The sequence below is a fragment of the Linepithema humile genome, chromosome 4 (assembly GCF_040581485.1).
Source record: "Linepithema humile isolate Giens D197 chromosome 4, Lhum_UNIL_v1.0, whole genome shotgun sequence".
In the NCBI taxonomy this organism is placed as follows: Eukaryota; Metazoa; Arthropoda; class Insecta; order Hymenoptera; family Formicidae; genus Linepithema; species Linepithema humile.
This window is the reverse complement of record NC_090131.1, coordinates 30,601,962-30,614,033: the sequence shown is the minus strand read 5'-3', so window position 1 is coordinate 30,614,033 and position 12,072 is coordinate 30,601,962. Positions and strand designations below refer to the sequence as shown.

Here is a 12,072-nt window from a genome sequence, read left to right as displayed (position 1 = left end):
GGGCGCTCTTTCGAAATCCGGAAGTGCATCGGCCACGTGACATGTGTCATATGATCGCGGGCAGTCAGGTGCTCTGAAGTACGCCTGGTGTGGTGCTTGCGATCAGTATAGTTGTATTCATTCGGCCCTTTTCTTTTCGTCTTCACGATGACGAATAGTATAAAAAAATCGAGCCTCGTTCCTATATCGTTTCTCGTATTGATTGTCGCCTGTCAATTTACATTTTCCCGTGCCGGCGGTACGCCCGTCGTGATATGGTGCCCGCACAACGAATCATCCGATTACGATTCGACATACAAAACGACTCCGCCTCCAAATCCGCTGTTTCAACTGTCTTCGGAGGACTTTGAGAGGAGCCTGTCACAAATGAGACTAACGAAACCAACGATACTTGTCGCCGATGAATTGTGTATCGAGGATTTGAAGAACAACAAGGTTAATTTGATAGTCACCAATTCAAAAAAGACTTCTCTTTTAGACTGTTTTTCTGTAATTTCTGCACGTTTTAAAAAGCTAAAATAAAAAATGTAAAGAAGGACACAGAATATAGTTGATGAAGGAAAAGAAAAAATGTAAAGCTTAATGAATAAACTATATTTGACATTTATCATGTTACATATTGATATAATATTGTTTTAAATATGTTTTAAATATATTGTATTAAATGTGTTTTATTAGCGTATCCTATGTTTCCATCTTATTTCAATTAAGTACATAGCGCAAATATCAATTATTCACTTCCAAAAATTATATAATAACATTGCTATTTGAATATTATAGGTACTGTCAGTTGTCACTAATGGCTCTGAAATACACTATTTCCCATGTGTTCATACGCCAGATGCAGTCTTTCAAAAAGTTTTTAACGACGAACAGATGAGAATAATAGAAGATCTAAGTGATGATCAATTAAACATGGCTCTAAAGGATTCAGATTCAAATGCATGTATAGCACTTGCAGGAAAACAATGTCGTTACAGTCAAACTGAACGCATAAAAAGGGATACTGCTAAAGAAAATTCTACAGAATTTAAAATAAAAACAGACAGAGTCATTCTATATGCCAGCACATCACCAACATTCAAGGTGAGATGGTTGTTCAGTTTAAATATGCAAAAAATCTTGAAACAAATTTAAAATAAAAAAAAAATTTTTTTGAGACATTAAAGAAGCAATAAAAAGAGAAAAACTTATCAAAAATTGTAGGCACCGAAGTCGGAAAAGTCCGTGGAACTTCCTGGATCTAAAGTGACTGCAACGTCGACTCGGAAGGTGAATGGTACACTGATCTTGAACATCAAGCTTTCTGGTATTGAAAACATTGGCGATTTGTCGCTTGACATTTTCTTCCCAGTCAAAAGTAGGGGCTATTACACAATGGAAAAAGTCAATTTTGAAACAAACAACGCAAGGGATACTCTATTTGCTAAAAAAGATATTTACTTCCCGTACAACTTCTCTTATCATTGTTCTTTGAACACTGTCTTCATTAACAATACTGTACACTTGAACATCTCAGATATGCAAGTTCAAGTCGATGCTAAAAACGCGGTATTCGACGATGCATATGACTGCGTTGGTTTCACCAGCATACCGATTTGGACTGGAATATTCGTGACTGCAATATTAGCCTTAATTATGATATGGGCACTCACTATGATTATGGATATTCGTACAATGGATAGATTTGATGATCCTAAGGGAAAGACCATCACAATCTCTGCTGCAGAGTAGAGTAGTAAAACGATAATAATTGAGGTTCACAATACAATTATAGGTATCAAGTATTCGTGCAAAATCCATCATTACAGATAGTATTGTATTATAATGTATCATGTCAATGTTTGCATTAATGATTACCCCCTAGATGTTTTATTCCCTCGATTCGAGTGTTGCACATTTTTTACAGAAACTGAAGGAGTATTGAGTGATGACAATGCTAGTCTCATTACTAGAGCCCGGGTTTTCCGCCGGCCGACGTACCATTTCGAGTCGACCGTAGCGAGTTCCTCACAGCTCGCTTCACTTCGACCCGCTCGACGAGCGCGACATGGTGGGGAGAACTAGCTACGGTTGCTCGATCTGAGAACTTCTACTAAATCCGGGCTCTACTCATTACATAAGAGCTCTTTTTTCGATGTATAAATATCATTTCGTTGTGTATTACCTTATTCTTTTCGATATTTATAAATAAGAAAGATTATAAAGTTTAAATAAATAAAGGCAGCATGATATGTTTGCTAAATAAAGATAGAAAATATGTAAACAAAAAATAAGAAAAGTGTAATGTGCATCGTCAGTAGAACAAAACTGTGTAGCTATTGGAATCCAATATCGCAAGAATAGTTGCGTGTAATGCCATTGACTGTTACTATTTGTAAAGCACATTGTAATATTTATTATTTCTAAAATGATAGTAAAACAAATCATAAATTGAAAATTATTACGTAATAAGAAAATACATTCCCAATTGAAATAGGATCCTTATATAAAGGAGATTCGTGCTTGTAAACGACTTGTTGATAAGAGTTTGTAAAATATATATATACATATATATATATGTAATATAAGTTACAATATATAAATATTTAATATATATAAGAAAGATATACAATGTAAATCACATAAAATTGACTTGTATCACATTTTCTTCATTCATGTCGAACAGCCAGAAACCTCGATGCCATGAATAATCATGAAGACCATGGAATACGGCGGTAGGATTATAAGATCCGTAGGATCCAGTATCCTAGGTCGAAATGGCGGTAAATCTCCATTCTGTTGTAATTTTAACCTTTCGCCATTCAACTTTATTTCACTGTAGAATAAAACAATAACTCTCAGATCTCTATTCTTAATTTTTATCTTAATAAAACATTAAATACTGCTACTTGAATTTTTATGTGTGTGTCAATGATAGTACACAACAAAAACTTGAAAAATTACATACACATAATATAACTATATTAGAATAGATAGATTTTTTTTTTAGTTTTACATACCTTGACTGAAAATAATCAGCAGTCAAAGAGTAAAAGAATATCTTCACTATTTTACTAGACTGTACTATCAACTCTGGAATATCGATGCGAACCGCAATTTTATCAATATTCATTCCATAGATTGTGACAGCCGGCACTCTGGCGATTAAAGCTTTTTTCGGTGTACAATGCATGTATAGCCGTACGTAGTCAAAGTTGTTGGGTGTGAGCAATTTTAGAACCTTCTCCGATACGAATTGCTTGTAGAAGACACTGACCCACCAATCGGGGTTCGGTGTGAGATTTGGCGACACCATAGCATAATCTCCGCCGAACAATGATTGCCTCGTGACAACGTTTAATCCAGCACTAGCGCTGTAACCCAATTTATCCAACCATAAAAATCCGGCTACAAATCTGTCAGACAATCCGGGTGCTCCTCCGCCGTACGCAGTGCTAGTTTCTGCTGTAAATCAAAATTCTTTACTGAATGTAATCTCTTAATATATTGATCCGTAATGCAGAAACTCCTGACTCTAATGTAATGCACATACACAACCACATGGAAACGTTTTGTGCAGATGCAGCAACAACGTTTCCTATACTCTTGATTTGCATCGGTAACCAATTAAATGTGCGAGGATTCACGAAATCTATGGCTTTAGCTTCTCGTCCGTTCAGATAATATTGATGCCAAGTTACATAATTTACGATGTTTTTTTGACTTTCGAGGAAAGTCTCAGCATATATTTCCCCTTTGTGATTTGTGTCTCCAATGTGATTCACTTCCGGTCCGACGAGGATGCTGCTGATGTATCCTGCTTCGTCTAGCAATTGCCTCAACCGATTATAATCCCTTGCGAGTTGAATCGCAGAAATCGTTACATTAAAAACATGTTTAAAGGAATTTGGTTCTGAAAATATCAAAATCAATATTCCAGATTGCGCATGTGTATAAAAAATAACAATTTTTAACAATTATTTTTTATGCGTATTAAATCTTTATATTTCTTATTACCATTTCCTAATTGCCAATCTAGTTCCATGCCTTGAGTTTTGGCAAACATAATAATTTCTTGTGCATTAGTATCATTCCAGGATCCGTCTGAGTTTCTCAGTAATACATTCAGATCAAAAATCATTCGTAACTCAGATTTTGCTGCAAAATTATAGACAGCAAGCAGATCTGCACTAGAGATTGTGAAATTGCTGATATCCTGGCCATCTACAGGACTTAATATTTTTCTGAGAGAGTTTTGTTCCACCTAAAGTATCAAACATATAAGATAGAAATAAATATTGCAACTACAAGCAGATATTTATAATTAATATTATTCCACTATTTAGAAACAAAATATTCTGTTAATGATTTTTTTGGAGATTCTTAAAAAAATCCAACATTTACAGACTAACCTGATTCTGATCAAATATTAGACAGTCTGCAGAAGTTCCACCTATTCTTACATAAGCAGGACTTAAGTGACGGGCCAAATTAATAAATTCCTTTTGTTTAACAGGTAATTCATTCATATTCCGAAGTAAGGATGTATCGAGACCAAATGACAAGAATTTGTCAGAAGTGATATGTAAAAGAGATTGCTGTCTGTCAAGATATAACACATGAGTGCGAATTGTCGGAATATGAATGTTAGAGCTCCATAATGAGAGTATTAATAGCGTTGAGCACAAGCCCAATATTGTGCAACAAAGAATAGAACGCACCACCGAATCTGCAATATAAAAATATTCTATATCAGAGTTTGTCGATTGTGAATTAGAAATGGAAATTTGTTCTACCAAAATAAAGTAAATTAAGATTGAAATTGATTGGATAAAATTTTAACAAATTGCAAAGCAAAATTAATTATTGCAATAAATTCAATTTAAAGTCAAATATGTCCTATAAATTTATTAAAAAGAAATACAAGATTATTAAATAGATCATTTGAGAATCAACCATGTACAAATCAAAATATTATCACGTGAGTTTCCCGGGGCAAAGATGGCGTTTCGTTGACAGGAGGATGTATTATGTCAACGATGTAATATGTAAAGTACGCTCCGAGAATGGAGAAAATGTTGCACAAAACGTAATTTGTTCAAGGTTCAAAGTAAGCAAAGCGTGATTTTTGTCTCACGTTCTTTCTGACAAGATTTAGTTTGAATGTCAACTTACTGCTTCGTACGCGAGCATCATTCAAGTTCTGATACTGATTTTTGTTCCAGTTGTTGCTCGCGAAGTAATTCATTGTCGTCGAGGAGATTCCTACAGTTTATTACGATTTATTCAAACGTCGTAAATATCACACGCTTATCCGCCGTTCTTTTTGCGTATCAGTGAACAATTGATAGTACACATAATCGAACTTCCGCCTCACGTTGCAAATGCTGACTGCGGCGAACATAACGAAAAAGGGCTGACTCTGCTATTCGTAGCACCTCGCTCTTTGCAACGCAACGTAAATTGAGAAATAAATAAGATATAAATATTACAAAATTTGGACAAAACTACGAAATAAAATGAATCATCGCGATATTGAATTAATCATCACAAATTGATTAATTTGAAGACAACTTTCTGTAAGTATAAATAAACAATAAATATCCAACTTTTTAAATGTTTTATAAAAAATATCTATAAAAAACATCTTAGAAAAAAAATTATGAAGAGAAATATTATTGATTTATAATATTACATATTTTGAAATTAACTTTCTTTGTAAAAAAAAGTTTATCGGTGGCAATCACTAGAATATTGTAAAAGTTTTACCTTCGTTAATACTTAGGCGAATCACGGATTTTTTTTAATCTGATTTTTCGGACCCTTCTTATCGTATCGTCGGTTTGTTCACGATGATTTATAGACGACAGGCCCGCCTGATGATTATCAGGATAGGAATTGGTGGATTTTTGGCCAGAAGTAGATGCAATTTGACATTCTGGAAAAACTACTTTATTTATTGTCGTTCCTTTGATACTTGTACCTGATGCCTCTTCTGAATTCATGAATTGTAATTTCTTCAACTGACATTGACATTGACATCTTCGTTTTCTGTGAACTGAAGAGAATTGTATTTATAAAATAAGCATATCTAGTCGATAGAAGAATCTGATAAAATATTTTAACAAAATAATTTGAAAGAACAAGTGTACTTTGAAGCGATGTCTTTGCACAAGTTGAATCAGAGCTGGAATTTAAAGAATGAGGAACATGTATATAGGATCGGCTTCTGTTCCTACGATTCCTATAGGAAATACTATGCCGACGCTTCCTTCTCGAAGTCAATCTCTGTCGTGATTCCGAATTGCTCAATTCATCCTCAGCCCAAAATTGCTGATCGGTATCGTCGATCGATATCGATAGAATTGGAACGGAGGGCTTTAAATACGATTGTAATATGTATTTTGTGTCTTTTATCTCCCCCATAAACGCCGTATAATTAAATCTTGAAAAAGCTAATATTAAATTTTTAATAAACTAATTTTAGCCATTGTCCTTGTCAAAAATATGCATATTGAGACAAATTCTAAGTTTTAAATTTATATTTGATTAGATGATATAACGTGTAATATCCATAATATTGATTGATTAGAAAAATTCAACACTTTAATATTGGCGTTTTCTCAACTTCAAGTTATGCCACATGTTTGTTTCTACTGTACTTTACTTACTTCTCCAAAAGTGCTCGAAGCATAGCCTCTTCTCTTTTCTCTAGCCTCAAGAACACGATTTTCATAACCCTCTTCTTCAGAACTACACATCATCTTCATATCTCCCCAAGCGCGATAGTAACCCATTTTATTTTACACACATATATAACTCGCGAAATGTAATAATTTGAAATGTAATATCCCAACTTGTAGTTGTTACTTTAATATACTAGTGAATTTTTATTATAATTGTGATGGTCAATCAATTAAAAGTTGCAGGAGAATAAGATGTGTAGTGTTTTTTTCGTTACTTGTGGCATTTATATCAGGTTATTGTTATAACACAAGTTTACAATTTTTTCATGTGCTTTTCTGTCATACGTTTATGAGAAATAAAAATTTCTATAGAATTAATTTCTTTGACAACAAAAAAATGTATTTAATACTTATATATTTGATGTTAATTATTTTTATTATCTAAAGATATGGAAAAAAAGAAACTCAATAGATAGAAATGATTTCGTAATATTTATTTTACGGTTGTCAGAGCTGCTAGGTGCAAATAATACTTTTATAACTGACCTTATAAAATAAAAGTTGGGTTTTATTTTAACACAGTAGTACTATATTACAAACTTTTTGTAGGCTTTGGATTTTGTCTATATTTATAGGCGATAGTAATGTATACTTTCAATTCTGCCTACAATTTGCAAGCTAAAGCTTTATACCTGCTCTAGATTCGCCTTCCATATTTTTCTTTTTTGCGTGTGTTTAACATATAAATCTTTATATCCCATATATACAGTTCTCATTGACGCAATTTAATCGTTTTCGGATTTTCTACGTTTTTTCGAACGAGGATTATCGGTGTCGTGAGGACTTGGCGTAATATGGCTTCGTTTCCGTTTAATGATGCTATCGGTCGTCTCACTGCTACTGCTCGTGGCAGTTCTAGTCTCCCTTCGGAATGTTCCTTCTCCCGTTACTTGCACTAATATCTAAAAGCAAATAATAATTAGTTTATAAAGATTAGTAAATAATGATATGCGAAAGTATTCATATACAACACAAATTTTCTCTAGCTTTTAAATAAGCGTATTAATTGACAGAATAAAAAATATCACGTAAATTAATATTGAGTATAATTGATATTGAATTGCTCAGAGTTTTCAAATTTTTTAAAATTATAAAAATAAAATTGCAAAAATACCAATGGATTGATATAACTTATTTTTTTTACCTGCATATGTTGCAAGCACTCCTCCTGCATCGAAACTGCCATTTTGTAGATAAACGTGTCATGTTTGTTGTACATAATAGCGTTCTGGAACATTAGCATGACATCTCTTTGAAAGTGCATAGTTGATCTAATCGTACCGTTATCAATGTTCTTCTTAACGGTTGACAGATCCATTGGTCGAAAGATCACCGAATGATATCCAGGTGCCTGATCCTCTGTGATCGGTCTCAGGAACACGGACGCGTATTTGTGTGTGGCTAGACGATTGTAGACGAGCATGACCGCCTTTTTCCAGGCGCGATAATCCGCACCTTCTCCCGTGCCCTCGTTCTCCGGCTCACTGTCCATGGCGACGTTCTGTCTCTTGGAATACGTCTTCATCGCCCGTCCGCTGCTCAATTTGCTTAAGGAGGATTCTTCTTCGTCTAATTCTCCAGGTTCCTCCCCAACTGTAGAGTCTATTTCTTTCTTTATGCTCTGCTCACTATCGACGGTCTTCTTAACGTCTTCCTTTATCTCCTCTTTTATCTCTACTTTCTCTTTTTTATCCTCCTCCGTACTTGAACTGCGAACCGAACTTTTTCCATGAAACGATCCGCTACCTTCCGGTTCAGTCTCAGTCTTTGGTTCAGATTTAACTTCCGGAGTCTCGGTTTTTTTAATACTCACGTCCGCGTTGGTTACAGTATCTACCGGCTCACTTTTGACGTTTTCCACTCCCTCTGCGGTTACCACATGGGTGATATCCTCAGCCGCCTCATTGCCAATTTCCTCCTCCTTCATCTCTGTATCTTGCAAAATAGAGCTCGTGGTATCCTCTGAAGAATCCTTGATTTCTTCCTTCTTAAATTCATCCGTGTATATTTCCAATGTTTCCTCAACAGCCTCTTCCTCTTGTGATTTCACCGACAACTCTTCTTTTACTTCCACAGTGGTTTTATCTTTTACCAAAACCACAGATTCCTCCTTAAACGATTCCAAGGATTCGGCACTCTCAACCGTGTTCTCGATAATCTGCTCCTCCGCCGCTGCTTTCTTCTTACTCTCTGAGCTCTGACTGCTCTCATCGTCCTCCAGAATCAGGCTAATGTCCTGTGACTTCTCTGTGTCTTCGGTACTGTGCACGTCGTTCATCACTTCCGAAGAAACACTCACGACCTCCGTGGACGGCACGTCCTGCTGGTCCCCTGTAATTTTCGCCAGATGCATTTCTAATTGATCTAATCTCGCATTATTTTTACCTTCAGTTTCTTCCGCAGGCTCCTTCTGCTCCTTGACGTTCTCGGACGACTCCTTGTCTTCGGACACGATCACTTCCACCTCTTCCTCCTCATCCTCTTCCTCCTCCTCCACTTCTTCCACCTCTTCCTCCACGGTTTCCTCTGTCGCCTGCTTTGCCTTCTCTAGAAGCTTAGAATCGTTCTCCTCGGTCTCCGCGGATGTTGCGGTTGAAGACTTCACTTCGGCATCCAGTTGTTTCCCCTCCATCGAAGTATTCTTGCTGTTCTTTGTGCTGTTCACTTCTAACTCTGGAACAATATTCTCGGTCAAAGTCATTCTCTCATCGCAAATACTCGCCTCGAATTTGCTCTCCTCCGACGTTTTCGTTGTGGGCTCCGTGACCTCCGCAACGATGATTTTAGACTCCTGTGGCTCTATGGCAACGGTGCCAATAATTTCGGCGATGTTCGAGGTGCTGGAGTCAATTTCTTCAATCGCCATTTCACTCTGCGGCGAGTCGGACAGTGAAACAGCCTCGTCTACATCCCTCGGTTCGGGCTTTGATTGCGCTACTATCGGATTTCCCGGTGTTTGCTGCGATACGCCTGTCAGACCGCCAACAACTGCCGCCGTCGCCGTCGTCGTCGCCGTCGTCGTCGCCGCCATTGTTGTCGTTGTCGTGGTCGTCGTCGTTGTTGTCGTAGCCGTCGTCGTCGTCGAGCCAATCGTGTCTAGAGACTGCGGACTATGGGTAATCTCTTTTTTGATCAACTCCTCGATATCGCCGATGATTTCATTTATCTCGTCTTTATCTATCACGTCTGTCATTATGTCTTTGCGTATCACGTCGTCTATGTGATCGATTATCTGCACCATGTTCTCCGATACAGGTATATTTGTCGGTGCAGTAACGATTGCAGCGAGTGCCGGAGTCGCTGCCGTAGGTATCGTCACTGCTGCTGTGGCACTCGTCGTTTCGTTCTGTATGGTCATCTGATGAATTTGAGGTTGCGGTTGCACCGCTTGCTGGAAATTGTGCACCTCGGAGGTAGTGGTGGCCGCAGTCATAGTCGTTTGTTGTTGTTGCTGTATGCTTGCTGCAGGATTCGTCGTTTGCAGGTTTGGTAGGGGTCCTCTCTGCGCGCTGGCCGGCATCTCGAGCAGCATAGAAAGTGTAGGCGCGCCGACGGATGGCCGTTCCGATGTCACGTTTGCATTGCCACTGGCGATAGCTGTTGAGACCAGTTGCTGCAACTGCGGCGACACATTTTGTGTCAATTGCGTGTTTAGTATCTTGGGACTCGACCCGAGAAGACTGGTGATGGTTGGCGAACTGACTTGAACGGAGGTAGACGAAAAGGTTTGCATGGTTTGAGTGGTCGGGCTGGGAGACTTCAGCAAACTCGTCAGCAATGGAGATCTACCGCCCCTGTTGTTTTTCTTCTCATCGTCATTTTCCGTCGAGGGTTCCGCCATGACAGGTTCCTGCACTGTTGTGTCCATCGCACTTTCCACAAGTTTGCGAGTTTGATTTGCGACCGAAGTCGAGATAGATGGTGAACTCATCTCTTGCTTCTGTTGCTGTTGACGTTTTGCTAGCCACGCTATCTGAACCCGTGTCTTCTGTTCTGCTTCGTGTTCTTCTTGTTGTATATCGTGCCACATCTTCTCCAAGTTCTCATCGCTTATCGTGCCAGACTTGAGTAGATTTATATCTGCTTTAAGCCGCAAATATTCATTCTTATGATAAGCTAAAGCCTGATTCAATTCAGTTAATCTCTCCTGTGTCAATCTTCTAACTATGGATTCACTGGTGGTTTCGCCGCTCTCTCGTTTCTTCCTTTTTGGTGTATCAGCATTTTCAAGCAGATATGCGTATTGCATGGCACATGACTTTTGTGAATACCAGTCAGCAGGCCTTAGCAATTCTTTTTCTATGAAAGGCTTCAATGATCTAGATACACTCATCCAATTCTGGTCCCCAGACTTTAGCACACTTGATGCTAGGCATAATTGTTCCCGCGTAGTCCATGTATCGCAACTGACACGTTTGAGTTTTAGTTCTGAAATTTATTTTCTTAATTAAATAACAGTATGTAATTTAATTTGAAGTTTTTAGTTTAGTATTTCAAAATACTCATTATTGTATTCAGTAATTTTGTAATAACCACAATGCACCCATGTTAATGGTGCATTATAACCACAAAACTTTTTATTTTATTAAAGTAAACAAAAATATTTAATAGCATATGCTATCAATTAACCGCAAATATGTAAAAAAATTATCCGAAATCTTTTAACTTAAAATCAAAACATAATATTCAATTTTCTTTGCAACTTAGAAGTCTGTTTTTATACATTTACAGCATGAAACCTGTTAAACGCTGAACTTACTGTCTTGCATCGATGCCATTGCACTTCTTTCCAAAAGTTTTCAGATAAAAGTGCGAATTATACTGTGTCTTGCAACTCTTTGAAAACACAGAAATATTCTGTTCTGCCGTACAGAGTTAGTTTAGCGTCATGTATAGCCGGTTACCAGGTCTTATTCTGTACTCTTCAAACTTATAATCCCAATAAATTTGATGTGTTGTGCATTAATTAGTCAGAAACTGACATATTTCCAAAAATCTTTCCATATCTTTCAAATTGTTGTTTGAAAACCTTAAATGAAAAATTCACACTGCATCCGATATACGAGATGTCAATTAAAGAATATAAGCTTTCTTTTGTAAAAGTAGAGATTATTTAACGCCGCCTAAATTAAAAATCTAAATCTGTACATTGAATCGTTTTGAACTATCTAAACACTAGATGCGCGTGACTCGAAGCTTTTGTAGCGGAACATTAAGGCGCCCTAGTGATATAGACAATAGGTCTGTTCTTTATAGCTGAACTGGCTGCACTAGTTCAGAGTTTATCTTTCTCCTTTCAATATGGAAAGAAAAAGATAAACTCTGAACTAGTGCAGCCAGTTCA

General features: G+C 37.1%; 3 protein-coding genes and 1 long non-coding RNA gene across 5 annotated transcripts; 2 read left to right on the top strand and 2 right to left on the bottom strand.

The window, feature by feature from the left end:
- Positions 1-38: 38 nt before the first annotated feature.
- Positions 39-2,843, top strand: LOC105671111 (uncharacterized). Its single transcript, XM_012365023.2, has 3 exons — positions 39-435; positions 781-1,086; positions 1,207-2,843. Exons 1-3 carry the CDS (start codon positions 148-150, stop codon positions 1,732-1,734), a joined length of 1,122 nt encoding a protein of 373 aa, XP_012220446.1. The 5' UTR covers positions 39-147; the 3' UTR covers positions 1,735-2,843.
- Positions 2,568-5,302, bottom strand: LOC105671110 (heparanase-like). The gene is made up of 6 exons (XM_012365022.2): positions 5,158-5,302; positions 4,395-4,711; positions 4,000-4,246; positions 3,536-3,895; positions 3,003-3,447; positions 2,568-2,818 (listed from the first exon to the last, which is right to left on the bottom strand). Exons 1-6 carry the CDS (start codon positions 5,228-5,230, stop codon positions 2,656-2,658), a joined length of 1,605 nt encoding a protein of 534 aa, XP_012220445.1. The 5' UTR covers positions 5,231-5,302; the 3' UTR covers positions 2,568-2,655.
- On the top strand, positions 4,943-11,694 carry LOC136999361 (uncharacterized). Its single transcript, XR_010889733.1, has 3 exons — positions 4,943-5,092; positions 5,208-5,561; positions 11,460-11,694. It is a non-coding gene; the product is annotated as an uncharacterized lncRNA (long non-coding RNA).
- Brd8 (Bromodomain containing 8) lies at positions 7,142-11,629 on the bottom strand. Of its 2 annotated transcripts, XM_012365021.2 has the most exons (4): positions 11,488-11,629; positions 9,114-11,156; positions 7,873-9,059; positions 7,142-7,630 (listed from the first exon to the last, which is right to left on the bottom strand). In XM_012365021.2, exons 1-4 carry the CDS (start codon positions 11,504-11,506, stop codon positions 7,454-7,456), a joined length of 3,426 nt encoding a protein of 1,141 aa, XP_012220444.2. In that variant the 5' UTR covers positions 11,507-11,629; the 3' UTR covers positions 7,142-7,453. The 2 variants fall into 2 exon arrangements, with proteins under 2 accessions (XP_012220444.2, XP_067209242.1); XM_067353141.1 differs by having other exon boundaries at positions 7,873-11,156.
- Positions 11,695-12,072: the final 378 nt, after the last annotated feature.

What these genes read in the sequence shown, in the direction of transcription:
- LOC105671111 (XM_012365023.2), top strand. Translation starts at nt 148, where the DNA reads ATGACGAATAGTATAAAAAAATCGAGCCTCGTTCCTATATCGTTTCTC. An exon ending in AGGATTTGAAGAACAACAAG is followed by an intron (nt 436 to 780) that starts GTTAATTTGATA and finishes TGAATATTATAG; the next exon opens with GTACTGTCAGTTGTCACTAA. An exon ending in GCACATCACCAACATTCAAG is followed by an intron (nt 1,087 to 1,206) that starts GTGAGATGGTTG and finishes CAAAAATTGTAG; the next exon opens with GCACCGAAGTCGGAAAAGTC.
- LOC105671110 (XM_012365022.2), bottom strand. Translation starts at nt 5,230, where the DNA reads ATGAATTACTTCGCGAGCAACAACTGGAACAAAAATCAGTATCAGAAC. An exon ending in AGATTGGCAATTAGGAAATG is followed by an intron (nt 3,896 to 3,999) that starts GTAATAAGAAAT and finishes TGATATTTTCAG; the next exon opens with AACCAAATTCCTTTAAACAT. An exon ending in GCTGATTATTTTCAGTCAAG is followed by an intron (nt 2,819 to 3,002) that starts GTATGTAAAACT and finishes TTTATTCTACAG; the next exon opens with TGAAATAAAGTTGAATGGCG.
- Brd8 (XM_067353141.1), bottom strand. An exon ending in AGTGCTTGCAACATATGCAG is followed by an intron (nt 7,631 to 7,872) that starts GTAAAAAAAATA and finishes ATTTGCTTTTAG; the next exon opens with ATATTAGTGCAAGTAACGGG.